The 20,843-nt window shown below is 36.2% G+C and overlaps 1 protein-coding gene and 1 non-coding gene across 2 annotated transcripts; one reads left to right on the forward strand and one right to left on the reverse strand.

The window, feature by feature from the left end:
• Positions 1-1,427: 1,427 nt before the first annotated feature.
• LOC129357345 (plexin domain-containing protein 1-like) lies at positions 1,428-20,378 on the reverse strand. Its single transcript, XM_055026645.1, is given in 16 exon segments — positions 1,428-1,650; positions 1,729-1,886; positions 1,963-1,989; positions 2,080-2,180; positions 2,182-2,195; positions 2,278-2,306; positions 2,309-2,337; positions 2,401-2,482; positions 2,579-2,674; positions 10,446-10,545; positions 10,616-10,734; positions 10,805-10,927; positions 11,035-11,104; positions 12,803-12,943; positions 13,175-13,323; positions 20,201-20,378. Coding segments are annotated over 16 exon segments (1,428 nt in total). The 5' UTR covers positions 20,277-20,378; the 3' UTR covers positions 1,428-1,536.
• On the forward strand, positions 11,755-11,826 carry trnac-gca (transfer RNA cysteine (anticodon GCA)). The gene has a single exon. It is a non-coding gene; the product is annotated as a tRNA-Cys (tRNA).
• Positions 20,379-20,843: the final 465 nt, after the last annotated feature.

Consider the following 20,843-nt stretch of genomic DNA (forward strand, 5'->3'; position numbering starts at 1 on the left):
GACACGGAAAGCACGCTCCCGACGTCCTCCTCTCCTTCCTTACAACGCGCGTGTCCGTGCAGAGAAGAGGGGGTGGGGGGTGGGAGGTATACAATGTGGGCTTTTTTCGCACCTAAATTTTTATTGAATGAGTAATTACTCCTCAGATGACTTAATGGGAAATGTATTATTGAAAATATCCATCCACCAACTACTGCAAACCAGTGCTGCAACCCAGTATTTAGTGATGTCTGATCGAGCCCAGTGCACCTCCTGTTTGTCCTATCCATGCTCCATCTGTTCTTGCATAGCAAACTAATGCAGTCATCTTTCAGATTTTGGGACTCCACCAATTCAGTGCTCCTAAATCACATTTTACATCTGCCACGTTCACTGCATGTCCTACTTCATGTCCAGGTGAAACAATTGTATAGGGCGACACCTGCTGGCAAACGCCATAGCAAACAATTTCATCCATTCATGTTTTCCATGCACGGAAAACATAGAAAAACACAATCATGTAGAAAAACAAATGAATTTAACGCGCATGGTTAGGCTTTGGACTCTATATTAGGAGTTTGGACCTATTTATAACATTTTATTCAGCAAAATAGCACTGTCTTTCTGTTTCAACAAACTAAAAGGTAAGCTAAATGACTCTGGGACTACATGATGTAATTCAAAGCTGTATTTTTTTAAAAATAGTGAGCTTTAGACTCTTTCTTACCATTGTGTTCACACAGTTGTAAGATGAAGGTGTAATGATTTGATGTGTTTACAATATTTAAATATTACTACAAATTCTGCAGCAATTTTTTTTATATATGAAGGCTGAACACTTCTTCCTTACTTGAATGTTCTTGTGTTTTTCCCATTTTGAAGCAGGCCTCAAACACATATTAGGCCTCAGGGAAACAGGAAGTCACTGTTTATTATTTGGACATTTCCAGTCAACTTAATAAGATGAGGAGAAAAAATAAAGGGGTCTTATTGTGAAACAGTTCTAGTAGGACAGTATCAAACAGTAAAACGGAACAGAAGGTTAGAAAACATGTAGCAAAACCCTATTTTTTAACTATTTCTCTGGTCTTTTCAATCACAGTTATCAATTAAAACATATTTCATTCAGCTATTGCAGTGTCATATGGAAAACTATTTCCAACATTTTCTGACGTTGGGAATCGTCATCGTTCTTCAGGAGAAATGTACTAACCTTCACAAAACATCTCCTGAGATTAAATTACACACAAGAAAACTCTCTTTATTGATTTTAATGACTTCTAATTGGTTTAAATGGACTTTATAAAGAGGAATCAGAAAAAAATTAGGGTAATTACAAATTCACACCACACTTCTCTCACCTTTATCTACAAAAAATAAAAACAAATAAATTTGCACTGTTCAACATGCTCAAGATTTGTGAGAACATTCAGTTCAAGGCACAAGAAACTAAAACTTCCTTTTTTCCATTTCTTTATTGAATCAAAGTGCTTCAAAGTAAAACTTCAAAGTAAAACTTCAATTTAAAATGTAGATGGTTGCACAGATTTGCACATTTCAACATGGCCCAGCTTCAACGATGCTGTATTTTTCATGACCTTCTCCCTCCACTTCTGTGTATCCAGGCTGCTGATTTTGGAACTTCATGGATGGCCAGTAGCTTTTGCGTCTCTGGCAATATTTAATGGAAAATATAATATTAACATAAGAAGGATGTTAGAATTTATTTGAATTATATGTGTGGTGTACCTGGATGAGGTAGAGCGGTGATAAGCCAGTGGGATAGCAATGGATGCAAATGGCGACAAATATCAAAGCCAAGAGTAAGACCAGAGCAGCTGCTATCCCGGCTATGATGCCAGTGTGAGACAGTTCTTTACTTTTGGTTGAAGACTCTGTTTTCACATCTGAAGCCAAGATAAACATCCGTGTTTTTATATCCGAAACAATGTTTTTTGAGTAATAACTTTTATTAATACTCACCACTGCCCGAAATGAAAATCTCATCATCTGGAATAAATAAGTGTATTTAGCTTTTAGATCTGCTCCACAGTTCTGAAGTAGTATGTTTAAGAAATAAAATCATATGGAAAACATTACCTCTTTTACAGTCTCTTTGTTCTGGAATTAAAGGTGTTGTGTCCTCTGTTTTTGGTGAAACAGAAGAAGCCGTGAAATCATCCTCCTTGAAGTAATCATCAAGTTGCATCTTTGCTCTGTCCACACACACAGTAATAAAACTCTGTTTCACTTCAAAACGCAGGCAAATTAAAGCAAACATCTGTGTCCCAGTCCTACCTCCTCCGAACAAGAATAATCCAACCATCCTGCCTGTGACGGTCCATTCCATCGGAACACCTGAAACACAATGTTTGAATAAAAAAAGAGGGACATTTTTATCTGAGTTGTTTGGCTGCTCACCTCTGGAGAACGTTACACCAACTGCAACCAGACGTTTGGTTGGAGGAGAGGCAGCGCTCACAGCTGTCATGAAAGAGGCAAGCTGGGGAGAAAAAAAAACAGTAAAATGAGATTTAATTGTTTTAAAAACTTATATTAAGATATGAAATATTTGTGAAAGATGAGAGACTTCACTAACTGGGGAGTGGTGTGAGCTCTATAGCAGATGAATTGGTGATCTTTGTCATGTCGATTTCAACTCGATGGTACTCATAGATCGTTTGCTGAGCTCCATCTTGAAAAGGAGAAATAAAATGTAAACGTAGTATTGTCTAATGACTAATTACGGCATTGCTCACTTCTGTTGGTAAAAAAAAAAAACCTTAATGCTGGTGTGTGTAACTTTTAAAAATATGTATTTTTACATATTTGTTTAAACTGTCACCATGTAACAATATGGTACAAGACATAATCTGTGAAAAAACAGAGATCCTTTGACTTTTCCCAGTGTTAACTAAAAACAACCAATCAAAGCCAGAAGGAGGGTCTTAGTGCTGTCAATCACCCTCCATCCAACCTTGTTTTTCTAAGGAGTACCTTCTTCCTGAGAGAAGAGTCTATCGTGATGTTCATTCTAGTTAGCATGGCCACTGATGGTGCTGGATAAAAAGTTTTCCTTAAACGGTAAGCTGAAAGTAGCAACTAAAACTTTATTTATCACCTTTCAAGAAACAAAATAACAAATACACAAACAATTCAAGCAAAAGCTAATTTAAAAAGACAAGTTTGCCTGCCATTAGCACATTTAGTGCATGAGATGATTGACAGTGCTAAGACGCCTCCTCCTGCCTCTGATTAGTTGCTTTTGGTTGGGGGCAGTGAATTTCTTCCGATGGCAGTCGTAGCTCAGGGAAGAGAAATACAAGTTATCTTCTCAAAGATATTCTTTTTATAGGGGGTCAACGTGATGCAGCCTCTGCAGCAGACGTGTGTCGGTGAGCTCCTGGTAGTCTTCGGCGGCAATGGTTTTACACTAGCAGCTATATTGCTCCAGTTATAGAATTATTCTTGAAACAGTGGATACTTGAACCTGACTAATTAGTACCGAAAACTTAGTTGTTTTTGGAAGTTTTTCACTGGCTTAAGAGAGAGGCCTCTCACGCGGGGAAGATGGCGGCGGATCAAGACAACCACATTGAAATCCTGATGAAGGCTATCCGTGAATCAAAAGAAGAGCTCACTGGGCATATAAATCAAAAAATAGATTATCCAACAATCGCTAACAAAAATAGAACAGTCATTGTCAACGCTGGCTGAACAGGTGCAGGAAATGGAGACCAGAGTTGGAGCTAACGAAGACAACCTATCTGATGCACAAACACGCATACTCAAAATGGAGAAGGAAATAACTTTCCTGAAAGAAAAAGCGGATGACTTGGAAAACCGGAGCAGGAGATCAAATGTCAAATTAAAACATCCCAGAAAGATCCGAAGGTACTGACATGGTTGGTTACATGGAACGGCTAATCCCGCGGCTTCTCGGGGAGGAACACTTCCCAACCCCGGTTACCATCGAGAGGGCACACCGCCTGGGGAGAGCGACTGACCGGACCAGACCTATCCTGGTTAAGTTTCTGAACTTCAGGGATAAAGACAAAGTGCTCCGCGCGGCCAGGGACAATGGGGACAGTGCTGTGGATAATAATGAGTCTCATTACCCGGATTACAGCATCGAGGTGCAACGCAAAATGCTCGCTTTCAGCGAGGTGAAGAAAAAAAACTACGAGAGAAAAATATTGAATACGCCACCGCTACCCTGCCAAGCTGAGGATCAGAACATGGAGGAGGATTTAAGCTTTTTTCAGCCCATCAGAAGTGGAGACCTTCCTGACCTCTGTTAGGACGAAGGATAGATCATCTCCCTTGTAGGAAGAACAGGCACCATGACTATTAACGGTTTAAAACAATATTACATAAAAAAACCCCATAATTCTGACTTTCCTTCAAATGTTAATCCATTTCATGTAGCAGTGCACCTCGGCCTATTAAATTATAGGTGAGTTAAGTATTTTGTTAAAATATAGTTAATTTTGGTTCCTGAGCGTTTTTCTTTGGCGCAATCATGTTCTTTTTTGGAAAAATTGTTTCTGCGGAAGATACTACAAATGTATAGAAGCGGAGTTATCCCACAGTTTGTTTTGTTTTGTTTTGTTTTTTGTTTTTTTTTGGTTAATGGGGGTTAAAGTGTGGGTTTTCTCTTTTTATTCATTTCTTTTGGGGTTTAGGGGACACTCTCTCTATGGCGTTTACCACGTTAATGTTGAAAACTGTAAGTTCATGGTAAAAGATCAGAGATCTCTTTATTTTGTCCAAGTTATGTACATCCCATGTTACCTATTCAGAAATTTTCTTTATATTACTTAAAATGAATAAGACAGGACTACTAAATTGTGTTTCGTTAAATGTTAGAGGATAACAATCCTATTAAAAGGAAGAAAGTCCTAACATACTTTAAGAAACTAAGCACAGACGTTGCCTTTATCCAAGAGACCCATCTTACTGATATAGAACATTTAAAGTTGCGCAGGGATTGGGTTGGTCAGGTATTTTATTCCTCTTTTTTCATCTAAAGCTAGAGGTGTAGCCTTACTTATCAACAAAAATCTCAGATTTCGATTAAATCATATAGATAATGACAGATCTGGCAGATTAATTTTAGTAGATTGTATCATAAATACAAATAGGGTAATACTTGTATCCTTATATGGCCCAAACTTTGACAATCCAGAATTTTTTAACGATTTAATTCTAAAACTGGCAGCGATTGAAGCGCCATGTATTCTGGGCGGGGACTATAACCTGGTTCTAAATCCATCAATGGATCGCTCCTCTCCTAAACGTGTTACACTATCCAGATCTGCGGTGGTTCTGACCCAGGGCATGAAAGAATTAGGATTGGGGGACGTATGGCGCTTACATAATCCTACCGGTAAAGATTATTCATACTATTCCAACGTCCACAACACTTATTCAAGAATTGACATGTTTTTGATCTCACACCCACTTTTTGTCACAAATTAAATCCTGTTCTTACTTAGCTGCTACGATTTCAGACCATAATCCCATACAAATGAAGCTAGAACTACACCAACCAGTTTTCTCTTCTCCTAGATGGAGATTTAGAGAATATCTTCTTAGAGACCCTGAATTTGTCACTTTTATGAATACCAAAATTGATATATATTTGGAAGTAAATTTAAATACCTCCTCACATTCAAATATATGGGAAGCGCTCAAGGCTTATATGAGAGGGCACATTATTTCATATGTCTCATATAAAAACAAACAAAAAAGGGAGCAGCTTTCTCAATTAGAAAAAGATATAAGGAGTTTAGAGATTGATCATTCAAGAACAAAGCGCCCAGAATTACTTAATGTTTTAAAACAAAACGGATTTTATATGACAACCTGTGTACAAGTAAAGCTGAGGCAGCAATGGCTAGAACAAGATATCATTACTACGAATTCGGCAATAAAACAAGCAAACTCCTGGCGTGGCAAATAAAAAAAGAGGATAGTGAAAGATATATTCAGAGTATTAACACAGATGATGGTAGACATTTAGAAAATACAAAAGACATTAATTTGGAATTTAAAAAATATTACCAATTGTTATATAAACCTGAGCTTCGCAAAGACAGTGTAGATATAAAACAATTTTTGAATAATTTACATTTACCCCAGATTAATACAGCTGACAAAGACATACTAGATGGGGAAGTAAGTGAGGAGGAAGTTCACCTTGCTGTTAAATCATTACAAAATAATAAAGCCCCAGGACCAGACGGCTTTCCAATTGAATTTTTTAAAACCTTTTCAAACAAATTATTAACTCCCCTTACAAATATGATCAAGGAGGCATTCCAAAAGACAACACTTCCTCAATCGTTAGAACTTGCAACAATAACATTACTTCCCAAACCTGGAAAAGACGTACAAAAGTGCAGCAACTATAGACCTCTGAGCCTTCTCAATTCTGACTATAAAATCTTGTCTAAAATAATAGCGTCTCGACTGGAGAAAATAATCCCAAAAATTATCCATGCAGATCAAACAGGTTTTGTTAAGAATCGACAGGGAGCAGACAATATCCGGAGGTTACTTCATGTTATTGATATCATTAAAAGACAGAGACACCCCCTGGTGATTCTCTCTATGGATGCTGAGAAGGCGTTCGACAGAATTGAACCTGATTTTCTTTTTGAGACCATGAGAACCATGAATTTTGGTGAAACCTTTATTGGATACGTAAGAACACTCTTTAATGGCCCTAGATCACAGATTCTGACTAATGGGGTTCTGTCGGACGCCTTCTCGCTCTTTCGCGGCTGTAGACAGGGCTGCCCAAGCTCTCCTAGCTTGTTTTCTATTGCTATAGAACCATTAGCGATAGCTATCCGATCTGATTTATCTATTACAGGTATAAAAATAGGTACAGAAGAACATAAAATTGCACTATATGCGGATGATTTGTTAGTATTTATATCTCAACCGTCTAAATCCTTACCATCTTTACTGACATGCCTGGAGACATACAGTGCAGTTTCCGGTTACAAAATCAATTACTCCAAGAGTGAAGCGTTTCCACTTAATATGACAGAACAGGAGACACAACTACTGCCTGGCTCATTTAAATGGAGTATGGATGGTTTTACATACCTTGGCATTAATATTAGTTCTTCGCATGACCAAATTTACAGAAGGAATTACATCTCATTATTTAATAAAACCAAAGCAGAACTGGAACGATGGATAGATCTCCCATTATCCTTGATTGGTAGAGTTAACTCAATTAAAATGTCTATATTACCTAAATTTATTTATTTATTCCAATGTATCCCCCTAAAAGTCCCAATGACATTTTTCAAAGATTTGGATAAAGCAATATCTCTATTTTATGGCGAAAGAAGGTCCCAAGAGTTAAGCTTCTTACTTTACAAGCTCCCTATGCTAAAGGAGGATTAAATCTTCCAAATTTTAGAGTGTATTATCTGGCTTCCCAGTTCCGTACTCTATGGATGTGGACCCATTCAAATGGTAACAATGTAAGGTGGGTCTCAATAGAACAACAAGAATTGAAATCCAGATCATTGTCAATCATCCCTTTCTTGAGCTCAAAAAAGCAACTCTCTACAATTACATCAAATCCTTTAATCTTAGCTACCCACAATGCATGGTTACAGCTACATACCTTCTTGCACCTAAACATACAATTACTGGTTAACACTCCACTTAAAGATAACCCCAGCATTCCCCAACCTATAGCGGATGGTATATTACAAACATGGGTCAGAAAAGGCATTAGATCAGTCGGTGATCTTTATACCAATAATGTCTTTGCCAGCTTCGATCAATTATCTGAATCCTATGACTTGCATAGACACAGTTTATTCAAATATTTGCAGATCAGACACTGGATTAAGAGTCATATCTGGAAATATTTCCAGATAAACCAGAGGAAACTCTGCTTGAATCATGTTTACTGGATCCAAAACGTATTACTACAAAAGGGCTTATTTCTTGTGTTTATAGAATGGTTCTTGCCTCATCACCAACTTATAACAAGTACTCGACAAAATCGAAATGGGAATCTGACTTAAACTGCAACTATGATGAAAAAACTGGAGCGAATTACTAAACTCATCTCAAACAGTATTAATATCAACAAAACACAGGCAAATTCAATTTAACATTTTACATCGTACATATTATACTCCATATAGGTTGAATAAAACTGAATGCCAATATCACTAACAGATGTCATAGGTGTAAGACGTCTGTAGGCGATCTTCTTCATATGCTCTGGAATTGTGTACACTTGCAAACCTACTGGAATAATGTAATACTGATAACATCAACAGTTTGTGGGCTTCCTTTAGATCCTGACCCCAGGATTTGGATACTTGGAGATATTAGGTCCTTGAAATTGAATTTTTGCAAGAAATACTTTGTTTTGTTAACGTCATCCGCAGCAAAAAAATGTATACTTAAAAATTGGAAAACTATGGAGCCTCCAAACAAGAAGCATTGGATCAACGAACTGTTGTCATACTGCACTCCTGAAAAAATTCTACACTCGATACGTGGGACATTGGCGAAGTTTGACCAGATATGGACTCCCTTCCTGGACATCCTAACTAGATTGGACCTGAGAGACTGATCTGTATTGATTTTTACTGTCTTGTTTCGATCTTTCTAATATTTTTGTTGTATTCTTTTCTTTTAACTCTGGCCTTTCAAAAATGAGTAGTGCCAAATGTAATACTGCTATATGTGTTGCTACATGGAGAGAGTGGGGGGGTGGAGGTGGGTGGGTTTTATTTTAGAGGGGGGGGAAAAAGATAAGAAAAAATGCTGTACATTAGATGTGGATTTTGTTGGATATGCATCCTGAATATAAATATATATACAAAAAAAAAAAAAAGATATTCTTTTTACTTGTTTTCTGAAAACCCATCTTTTTTCATTGCCATCAATCCTTGTATGAGAGAGACCATTTTATTTGTCAAGTTGTGTATAACCTCCCTTGCTCGGTTGTTTTATGTTGGTTGCTTTTATATGATGTTGGTCAGTCTTGCTTGCTATTATGAAAGTGCTTATAAATAAAGTTGGGTTTCGGTTGATGTTTTGAATTCATATCCAGCTGCAAAACCACATATCAATTTGCTTTTTAGTTTCCTGGCAGAGAACAGCAGGTTGTTGTACAAAATGTCCTGGAATTTAAACGACAGCAAAAAAGAAATCAGTGATATCTAACAGAGTTTGTGGATAAGCAACAGACCCTCAGCATCCACCTGACTTAACAGTAGGCAGGAGATGTTTATATATTTATCCTATTTCAACACAGACCCTTGGAAAGTTTGTGCTGAAAAGCTCAATCTTTGTCTCATCTGACCATAGAACACACACTGTTAGTCCACATGTTTACATTTTTCAGGGAAGAATAGAAAAAAAAAACTTCCCAGACAACAACTCCAAGCCACCAGCTGACAAGCAGATAACAGTTATTATGGAAACTTGCTTACCAGAAGATAGGTTTGATTTTTATTGAATTTAATTTTTTACCTCCCTTATTATTCCCATAACTTTGCAAACTGAAATGCAAAATGTTGTTGCTCCTGTCATAATTCAAGTTATTTTAAATATCCAAAGTAGATGTGGGAAAGTTTAGGCAAATAGCTATTACCTGTAGACTGAACATACGGCACATCCACCATAACTGATTGATATGTTTTTCTGTCTTTCCTATTTTGGTCAGTTTTCAACACTGATTAGCTTTAAAAAAGTAAGAAAACATTAAAAAGGTTTCAGTTATATATATATATATATATATATATATATATAAATATATATATATATATATATATATATATGAAAAAAAAAAAAAATAAATAAAAATAAAATATATATATATATATTTTATTTTTATTTATTTGTTGTTTTTTTTTCATTAAATAAGAATGCAGTTAAAATCACCAAAGAATAAGTTTGTTCATTTGATAAGTCATTAAAAAACATGCCAGCCATGATCCTTGTGTTTTGTGCCAGTAGCTGTTTCCATTACAAATGCGTGCAAGCTTTATAGACATTTTGCTAATGTCAAATAAAACACAATCTCGCAATTGTGGTGTTCCCATTAAATAAGAAATACAATTAAAATCATGTGAATGAGTTTGTTCACGAAATAAGTCAATAAAAAAAACATGATCCACCATCATCTTCCTACTATTTTCTGTTGACATCTTTCTGCAAATTTTCCAAAAGCAGTAACATCCAGTTGTTGATCACATGACTCCTGTGATGCAATAAAAGTGTTTTCATTGCTGTTTTGGGAAATAAACAAATTTCTATGTGGTCCAAAAACACTATGTCATCCAGCTAAAACCTTTCATCAAAAAATTTGAGTTTTCCAACAATTTTCTTGGAAATTGCTATGTTTCCATTAAGCAAATTAATTTTCAAAATGTCAAATTGTGCAATTATGTGGATGAAATGCAGCTATTGACCTGGTGATTGTGACGTGGATGACATGACCATGAAGGCATCTGACAATCCGGCCTTCACTGGATGTTCGGCAGAGCCGATCACATCCAGTGTCAGAGGAATCTGTTGAGCAGAAAAAGAATATCAAAGCTGGTGAATTATGATTACATATCTCGGAGCGCAGGCAACTCACTTCTCTGTAGCTGAAAGAGATTCTTCCTGTCTTATAAAGAGCAGCCTGAAACGTAAAGGCTCCAGCTGACTCTTTGCCTGGAAGTCGAACCCTCTCCCACTGGACCACGAACACCTTTCCTACAGACAAAAAGTTAATTTCAAACATCTGGGTGACATCTGGGTGCCAACATGTGAGATGATGTCATACCATTGTCCAGGTATTGAACAGTGGAGTCTTTAGAGTAGCTGGGGTCAAAGTTTGCCATCAGAGGGGCGATGTACTGTGTGGTGGTCAGCATACGGTGAATAACATCTCCAGTGAAGATGAATCCTTTAAAAAAGACCAGATGGGACAATATGTTTCAAAAATCGCTCTGTGAGCATATGTGGATTGGAGGAAAGGTTACTGGAACATCTGTAAAGTTACTGAAGTTGTACCTCCTGTTGCAATGGTAATCTGCCTCAAAAAATGTCCGTAAAAAGGGAAGTCAAAAGACAAGGCGACTCTCTGCAAACAGAAAAGACATAAATTGATATAATGACAAAGTAGCAGTCAGTAAGTGCAAAAATATAACTTGGATCTTCCGACTTTGTATTCTGAAGTTATTGTAGATGTAATGTTAACTAAAAATAAATAAATAAAAATCGGGATTTCATACATTTGTTGACAAAAGGGAAGGAATTTTGGGATTACAGACAAAACAATTGCTAATCTATCAGATTTATCTAATCATGGCATTTCTGAAAAATTCCTAATGGAGGATGCAATGGATTTCAACATATTTAAAACTCAAGTCTGAACACTTGTTGGATGCAAAATAATATTTGCATACATTAATTCAAATGAGTTAAAACATCCTGATCTACAAAACAAGCATGTAACAAATATTTTTATGTCAGCCAATCAGTTTTGTTAAATTCAAAAGAATATCAAAACATTCCTATTATTATTCTGGATACCGGGTTTTCAGATGTCAGCTTGCTAAATCTCTACAGCGTTACTTTGGGAAAAAAATTAACATCAAGTATAACTAAATATTTTAAATTAGGTTAAATAGGTTATACTTAATATATCTACTACATATAAAAGACTAGAAATCTTTTCAGTAAATATCTGAAGTCATCATTGTATATGGCAATGAAAAACATACATATTGTGGGGGTATAGCTTAGTGGGAGAGCATTTGACTGCAGATCAACAGGTCCCCAGTTCAAATCTGGGTGCCCCCTGTTACTTTCCTTGTTAATTCTTAATATGCAACTGTTTGTAAAAAGACATTCTGACAAAGTGAAAACTTCATTTCTGCAGACCTGGACCTATAGAGACAGAGTAAACATAGATTGAACTGCTTTAATAACACTTTTAATGCTTCTTCATCCACCAGGATTTCAAATCAGTTCTAATTTAATCTATCACTGTTCAACATTGTCCAAATTGTAGCTCTCCATGAACATTGCTAAAAGGATAAGAGCCAGTTCAAGATGTAATGTTACTAAACCTGAAGATTTCACCACAACTGGTGCTCCAGTTTTCCACATTTGTGTAAAATCCAAAATTTTCAGTTAATATTTTGAAAAAGTCAAACTCGGAAAGGTCTGACTTTGCATACAAGAGGTCATTCCAACAATGCATTCAATGGAAGAAATTAAATATTGAGGTAGTGCTTGTCATTGTTTTGGAAAACCCCTTTTTTTCAAAATCATGTGCGATTTTTCTTTCTGTTTACTGTCGTTTTACTCTTATAAAAATGATTCTTTTTTCTCATGATTGCTGTATCGCCTGCACAGCATGTGTGATTATGACAATTGTATTCTTATCTCACTTTATATCCAACAAGACACTAACCTTTAAACATTCAAAGAGTATGCATACTTTTGCAAGTTATTGCAAACAGAAATCAATTTCTAAAGAAGGTAAATAGAGAAGAATCAAACCAAGTGTTCTAGCGTGTTTGTAGCAAGAACACTTGGTAGCAAGAACACTTGGATCACTCTTATTATTTTGTATAAGAGTGATCAATTCTAAGTTTGAATTTCTCAGTTTTGTTGATCAACACTATAAATTTTTCATCAAATGTGCAAAAATAAAAGAGAAAAGTTTTAACAGCAAAAAAAATGTATGCAGGTGGGACAGTGGTGGAACAATTATATAGTTAGTGGCTTTATTTCTAATTTATTAAAACAAATATCAGTAAGTAAGACTCACCACAGCCTGTTTGTATGAATTTGACAGAATGCTGTGGACTCTAACTTGGCCATGTCGGACGTCTGTCATGTCAAACCACAGGTCCTGGGTTCGCTGGTCCTCAGGTCCAAACCTGCGCCATGTGTAGTACTTGCCAGAATCCTTCATCAAGACAAAAATGATGTGGATCACAGGTTACAAAAGACCTCAGAAACATATTCAAATATCCTCATGTTTCATGCCGTTCCAAGCTTGTGTAGAGGAGTAAATATTTCTTTCCTAAAGAGGGCACTGTTTAACCTCAGCTAAAACAAATACATCAAGTTACAAACCTAAGTACTATTACATGCCTTAAATATTTACTGAAGAAGAAACACTTTGGGAAGCTCTCACCACTACATGTGTCATGTTGTTTGGCAACGTGTTGATTGTTAGTCCTCCACCCAGAACTGCCCGGCTTGTTCTCCCCAAAGAAGAACTCCGAATTCTATAGCCAGCAGCTGACTCTTCACGCTGATGCGGGATCAAACTGTACAAAACATCTGTCAGAAAGAGATAAGAAGCCATTTTTTATGGGTCTATATAATGCATTTTAAAATAAAAGCAGCATTCCATCAAAAGGAAAAAAGAAAATCATATGTCAGTTTTATTGCAACTCTAAAATGTGATGTTTACAGCTGTGGTTTTGTGTTCAGACAGTCAGTCTTGAGAGAAATTAAAACTTTTTCTTTGAATTTTTCTGCCTTGCCTTTGTTAGCAAACACCATTGTTGAATGACTGCAGAAACAATACAAAACAATAGAATGTTTTTCTTCTGCTTTGACTGAGTTGTCAAACCCTGCAATCAAATCTGACCATATCTGGTAAGCAAACTGGGGTAGGTAGGCTTTGGTTTAAACTTTTGGGTGTTTTAATTGACAACTTGACCCTATTTCAAACCACATCTTTTTGGCTTATGTTAAAAGTTTATTTTTGCAGTGTGCTGTGCTTTTCATGGCGTGTGGAAAATTCTTGTTCTGCTGGTATATTTATCCTCATAATTTGATTTATACATGCAGACATTTTTGTCCTTACCCAACCTCAGCCTTATTTAGCTTCAAAAAACCACCTCTTCAGAGGTGCAAATTGGCACGTTTGGCAATAATTGTATAAAATAAACTCTGGAAGGCTTTTTGTGAGAAAAAACATAATTAGAGGAAATTGAAAAAAATATTTAAAAAAAAAATTCAAGTAGATTTTGATTTTACTTCTGGTTATTATTTATTCAAATAAAATAAAAATAATAATAATAATATGTAGTTGCTGCTGAAAGTATTTAATTCTAAGCTTAAATGTGCAAAGAAACATAAGAGATCCCAGAAGCACATTATTTAACGAGAAGAAAGTTTTAGCAGTAAAAGCTTTGCATAATCCCATTCTTTCCAAAATTGCATTGTTGAGAAGTTCATTGAGGTTTACAGGCATTCGTTTTATTCATTTTATTTACAGCTCTCTTAATGTCCCACAACATTCTGTGGATAATTGGCATCTTGTGTGTGGGGTTGTTGTCCTATTGATGTCCATATGTGGGCTAACCTTCAGTTGTTGAATCGATTATCTTCCACTTGAGTAGTTAAAATACTTTACTTATGCAAGAACAATGACAATGTCTACAAGATTCAAGGTGGTGTGGCTGCAAAAAGAGTCCAAATCATAAGAATTTGAGACAGTGATGTTTTTTTTTTTTTTTTTTACCATTTCTCAGTATTAAAAATATGTAGGAAAGAGATAAAAAAAATTGCAAATGGTGGACATATAAGTGTCACAATTGTGAAGGCTCGTCAGTGATTAAAAATTTAGCAGTCTCATTAATACTCATTTATGAGAACAGACAAATTGAGGTTGTCATAAATTCAATTGATGCTGCTACACTGTTTTGGATACTGTTGCTCTGTTTCTTTGGTCTTTTAGCCCCATTACAAAAACAGGGCTAAAAAAACAAGTATAGTGTGTTTGTATATAAACTGTATACATATGTACTATATACTAGATAGTATATACTACATTTATGTAGTATACACTATATATATGTATACATAGTTTATTTAGCTATCTATATTTGTAAAGACAAACTGGTTTGAGAAGAAATTATTATTTTTTGACAATAATTGGTCAAAGACCATTATGGTTTTTTAGCCCCATTATTTTTCTTTATATATATTGGCCTAACTATATATTTAGTGAAGAAAGAAGGTTTGAGAAGAACTGAAGTTATTTCTTTGACAACAATGCGGGTTAAAAGACAAAGCAAGTAAGCAAGAGTATTTGCTTATAACAATTTATCACTTCGTTTGTCTCTATTCACTTTCCCGGACACCGTAGTGACGTCACAAAGCAGCCTATATATATATACCCATGCGAACGCTTGGTTTCCACGGGGTGTCTGATCTAACCCTAAATGAGGGTCTCCTCCTGTACAACGTGTTTGCTGTTTTCTTGTTCCTGGCTTTCAGTAGATTACAGGAGGACGTTAGCAGGAGCGTTACCGAGGGAAAAAAGCCAGGAAATCACCCCGACGTGCTCAGCTTCCTCCCTGAAACCCCGGCGATGTTTGCCGTGGTCAGCCCGGCTGCCGCGAAGAGTTAGCCTCTGCTGCTCCGTGGGTTTTTTCCCAGTGGGGGAGTCTCTGTGTCTGAGCAGATTAAAACTGAGTGAGGTGACCCTGCCGGACCTGCTGTGGTCCGGCGAGGAAACCTGTGCTCAAACATTCTTTAACAAGAGTCCGCCGTTATTGCTATTTTTTTTAACCGTTACAACGGCTAGCTCGCAAAGCTAGCTAAACGTTGCATGAAGCACAAAGGTGGGAAATTGCCTCGAATATTTGGGTACTAAAGTGATTGGAAACTAACAGTTTAAAAAGGAATTTCGAAGAAATCTGTGTCCCAGCTTCCATACAATGCTTGTCCAAATAATTTATAACTTTCTGATTTACCATGTCTGAAAAATACCATCACAACTAGACAAAAAAAAGGCAAAAAAACAAATGTGCTAAAAAGTCCCTAGTTTAATCAGGATAATATTGCCGAAGTGTTGACTTTCTCATTCTAATAATTGATTTTTAGGTGTATTAATCACTCTTGTGGCTGTAGTTGTGTTAAATCCGGCACAAGTGCATGCTGACTTGTTTCTGCATTTTTTGAAAGAATAACATAAAATCAAAGTTTCTCACAACTTTTAGACTCATCCATACTCCAGCACACCTACATTAAATGACTAAATTACCAAGTCACCCTGTTATGCAACTCTACAGAGGCCTGGTAATGAGAAATGTATTTGATTCAGGTGTTAGAAAACATGACTTTTACTCTATTTTTGTACTCCATTGTGTGCGGGCACTACTCCCACACCCTCTTTTTACATATTAGATTAAATTATTCAGATAATTGCCTGAGAAATTCACTCTTACTTCAGTTTAGCTACAATCCACTTTTATCTGGAAGTAATTTAAATGAATTTCTCTAACCATGGAGCGGTAGCTTTTTGGCTTGTAAATGAAATTTTCCAGAAGGGGGCATATCCAGACCTATTCCTCTCTTTTCGACCCCATCCCTGTGCATGCAAACACCTTTCAACCTCACTCAGAGGTACTTCTTAATTAGTTTAAGACTATATTTATTGACTTAGCTCTCTGTTAGTATATGTTCTCCACCCTGTGTTGTGTGTCAGATCCTTTGTGGCTGCCAATTATATCACAGTAAATCTAGACGTGTGATTGTTGAGCAGCGGACCCACCCTGATGTAGCGTCTGTTTGGTAAAAGGAACACTGACGTCTCATCATAATGGGGGGCAAATAAATTCTTAGGGCTCATCTGTTTCAGTTACAATGCAGTCATGTGAAATTTAGAGGCATACATTTTGGAAACTGGAAACTTTCTTTTTGTACTAACTTTCCTAGATGAATTATTTATGGCACCTTTCTTCTTGCTACAGATTGGCTTTAACACAGAATTTGAACTTTGATATTAACAACAAATTGAAACTCACTGCTAATGTCTAATGCAAAGCAGATATACAATTTTTAAAGTTTTTTTGTGAATTAGGTGCTTGTTTTTAGTTTGAAAAGTTCACTTAGAAAATTCACAGCCATTGGGATAAAGTAACAAAATACCTATGTGGTGAGTCAGTGGCAAGATTCAATCTGAACATCTGTTCTTCTTTTAGGGGGAAGTACAAGAATTGGGTCTAATTTAGAGAACACATTTTTTTAATGGAATGAGACGAAATTAAAGATTTTGATGAACACCTTGTCAATAAAGATGATAATTTACTCATCAGTGATTGTAGATATGTTCCTGGTATTTCAGGCATAAACATTATATGTATATTTTTAATCAGCAGGTAACATTTTTCCTTGCACAATAGTAGGTGAAGCAATTGCATATTTTGCTGATAACAGGCTTTGTGATTTCTGTGTTTGTATGTATTCATAATTATTTATGTACCTAAAGGGAGTTTAGATATCTCTTCAAGGGCAAGAGCATCATAAATGCTGGGCCTTTGTTGATTTAATTGAGCCATTCTTGAAGGGTGGATGTACTATAAAGCTACAGTGAAATAATTTTCCACAAATTGGCTTGCATAACTCTGAACGGATAAAAATGGTTGGTTCTGTTCTGGTGAACTTATGGAGATGACTGTGCAAAGATGGATTGTTCATAAAATCAGGAACATTACAGAAAAACAATGAACGTCTTCTTAATCGGATTGTTTTATACTAAGAATGTCTTCAGTCAGACAGCCATCAGCACCCAACCACTCTGAAGAGAATTAAATATTATAACTAAAACAACATTTAATTTTCCTTTGGAAAAGGAGTCTTTTGCATTATTTTGAAGGAATTTTGACCCGAACTTCCTTGCAGATTTTTGTCACATTGGAGAGGTTTTGAGCATTTAATGAGGCCATTCATGCACAGCATCTCAATCAGAACTGATTTAGAATGAATCTATCATAAATTCAAACTTGCACTCACAATTTTTTGAAAGCAATTTCCACCCTGAAAACTTTGACTAATATTTAGATATTACTCAACAAAGCAACTGTAGAAAGCTTGAATGAACTCAATGTTTTCAAAAATAATATCTTTTGGTAAAAACATGCAGTTGTTAAAGATTATAAGTGAGGTTTGAACTACAATATTTCTTTAAAAATGTTGCGGTGTAGGATCACAAGCTTGTGGAAAAATCCAGTGAGTTTAAAAAAAGAGGGACTCATTTAAAGCAATAAAAAACCATATGCTTTGGCCTGAAAACTGACCCTTGCCTGTTCTTTTAGGAGCTAGCAAACCTCAACGTTTAGCTGCATGTTTCTGACCATGGTCAGAGAGGACACACCCTTCCTGAGCGGAGGCCGGAGGAGTTGGCATCACGTCCCAAACATCCAGCCACAATAAACATCTACAGTTCTTTCCAACAACTCCTGCAGAATTGCATTTTCCACATTTCTTAAATGCTTTCCACCAAAATAGTTGTCACCTAAAGTATGTCACTTTCTTCTGACATCTTTGCTGCATTTGGAGTACAGCGATACTTAACCTTTCTACTCCAATTAAAACCTTGAAGACAGTGCTGCTGCTGTTGCCCTCTGTGTAATTTTTGGACAGCCTCCAATCTGCTGACACGCCACAGCAAAAATGACCACATTTTAATGACTTTTAAGGAGACTCATTTGATAAATGACACCAAAGAATCTTGAAAAGAGCCAAATAACATTCACTCTCTTATTTTTATACCAGTCTTCTCAAGGAAGAAACAAGTGATATTCTCTCATATCTTTATTTATCCAGCGCTCAGCATGGAGAAGAGACAACATATTCTGTTTTTCATTGTCCAATTAGGGAAACGGATGAGTTCAGAATGTTCAGCTCAAAACTATTTCTCAAACAAACACTGTTTCAAATTCTCAGATATATTTAATTGTTTTCACACTTATCTCTTCCCTCCAAATCGCATGTGTGTTTCCCATCACAGGTCAAGCTGCATAAAATCAATTAAATTAGAACAGATATTGGAATGAAAGACAATAACAACATTCTGAGTTTAGACTTATAAAATCACTCTATTTTTCATTACAGCCTCGTTCTAAAATGTTTGGATCACTTTCAAACTTCTTGTTTAGCTAACTTAAAAGCAGAACAAGAGACAAGAGGCCAAAAAAAACTGAGGTCATAACAGGGCGCACAATTAATTTTTTAGCTTGGCTCTCCCTGTTTTTACAGTCCGGATAAGTCGGCGTCAACGACTTTCTTGGGATCAACGTTGTTTTTACAAAACATAACTCTTAAGAGTTGAATTGCATAGGAGACAGGAAAGAAATAAAGACAAATGTGCAATTTGATTGGGTTATTGTTGACTTTCCACAGTTTTCCTGATACAGTAGAAGTGTCATGATCTCAGTCATAATTTCTCATTACCTTACAGCTGCAGTGTGTAACTTTTATAAACTATATTTTTTTTAGATATGTTGTGAAACTGACAGTATGTCATGACAGAATGGTATGAGTCAGATAAACTGTGAAAAAATCAACCTCCTTTGCCTTCTCCCAGTGCTAACTAAAAACAACCAATCAGAGCCAGGAGGAAGTTCTTAGGACTGCCAATCAAGCCTGTGTTTGTGCCACTCGTTCTGCGATGATAAAATCTCCCTGTCCACAGAGTCTGCCACGAGTGCAAAGTCTAGTTTTCCTGTAATGGTAAGTTGTTTCTTCACCATTAGCGTATACATGAGGGTGATTTACAGCTCTAAAATATTTTTGATCAAGATCAAGAAAAGCACCATTAAGCTATTTTTCTCTTCTGCCAGAAAGCAGCAGAGTGGCAAGAAGAAAAGCAGGTCCAAATCTAATTTTAAACTTGCAACAGACTGCTTGTGGGTTGTTGCTTAGTCTAAGTTGCATGCTTGTGGGGAAGTTTTTTTTTTGTTTTTTTATACACTGTCCTTTATTGTAAACTTGTTCATTCACTTTTGTGAGTAAAACAGAAAAAGTCATGGTATGCCCATTTGTTCCTTTATAAAGATTCCAACTGAAGTTTTGTGGTTTGGAGCACGCTTAAATAGGAAACACTTTCAACAGTGACACTAAATTACACTTAAATTGAGAACTGATGAGATAAAGCAAAATGTTGTGGAAATTTTACAATATTTAGAATTTCTAGAATGAAACATTGCATTATAAGAAGAATTGCATCTGCCGATATTGTTTTTGTTATTATTTTTTCAAGTCTTTGACACCGACCTGAAAATTAGCCATCTGGCTATGATCTCATGTATTTACATACTAAACTGAATTAATTTGCGTTGGAAAATATTTTAGAATAAACGAAGGGCATTAAACTAAATAGGACATGAGTGAGTTGAAAGTAAAACTATTCACAACTCACCTGTCAGCTGTTGATCCCAAACTCTGGCCGGTTCTGTTTGGGAGAGACAGAAAAACATCACCCAACCGAACCACATGTTACACGCTGCAAAAACACAAAAAATCTGCTTCCACTCCTTTCTTTTCTCTACAAAAACAAATTTCAGCCTGCTTCCACCCGCTGCTGTCTCATCTGTCCCTCTGAATCTCACTCGCTTCTGACTTTACTAACTACACCCTTTCTCTCCTCCTCAGTGATGTTTTTGGGATGTAGCAGTGAAGACTGTAATAAATCCTGTCAACAAAAATAATGTTAACGTCCTGAAAGGTGTTTCTTCCCCTTTTTTTTCCAGAATCATTTTTGCTGCCTTGTACTACTGCGACTTTCAGAATAATAAAATTATAAACGTGACAAGCAGCTGTGTGATTCCTCACTCTTTCCAAACCAGCTGTGTATCCAGTAATAAATCTGACATCTATTGAGCATGCACGTTATAAAACCAGCCAACCATGGTTTATAATCAGTGCTAAAAATGACATTGCATATTCCCTGTTATGTCGAAAACATCGCTCATGTTTTTTAAACACCAACTGAAAGGTCTCCTTGTTTCACTTTATTGTCTCATAAATGTGTAAAATGTTTTCTGTTCTCCTGTGCAAGAACA

This window comes from Poeciliopsis prolifica, unplaced genomic scaffold, assembly GCF_027474105.1.
Source record: "Poeciliopsis prolifica strain line A6 unplaced genomic scaffold, Auburn_PproV2 SCAFFOLD243, whole genome shotgun sequence".
NCBI classification, from domain to species: Eukaryota; Metazoa; Chordata; class Actinopteri; order Cyprinodontiformes; family Poeciliidae; genus Poeciliopsis; species Poeciliopsis prolifica.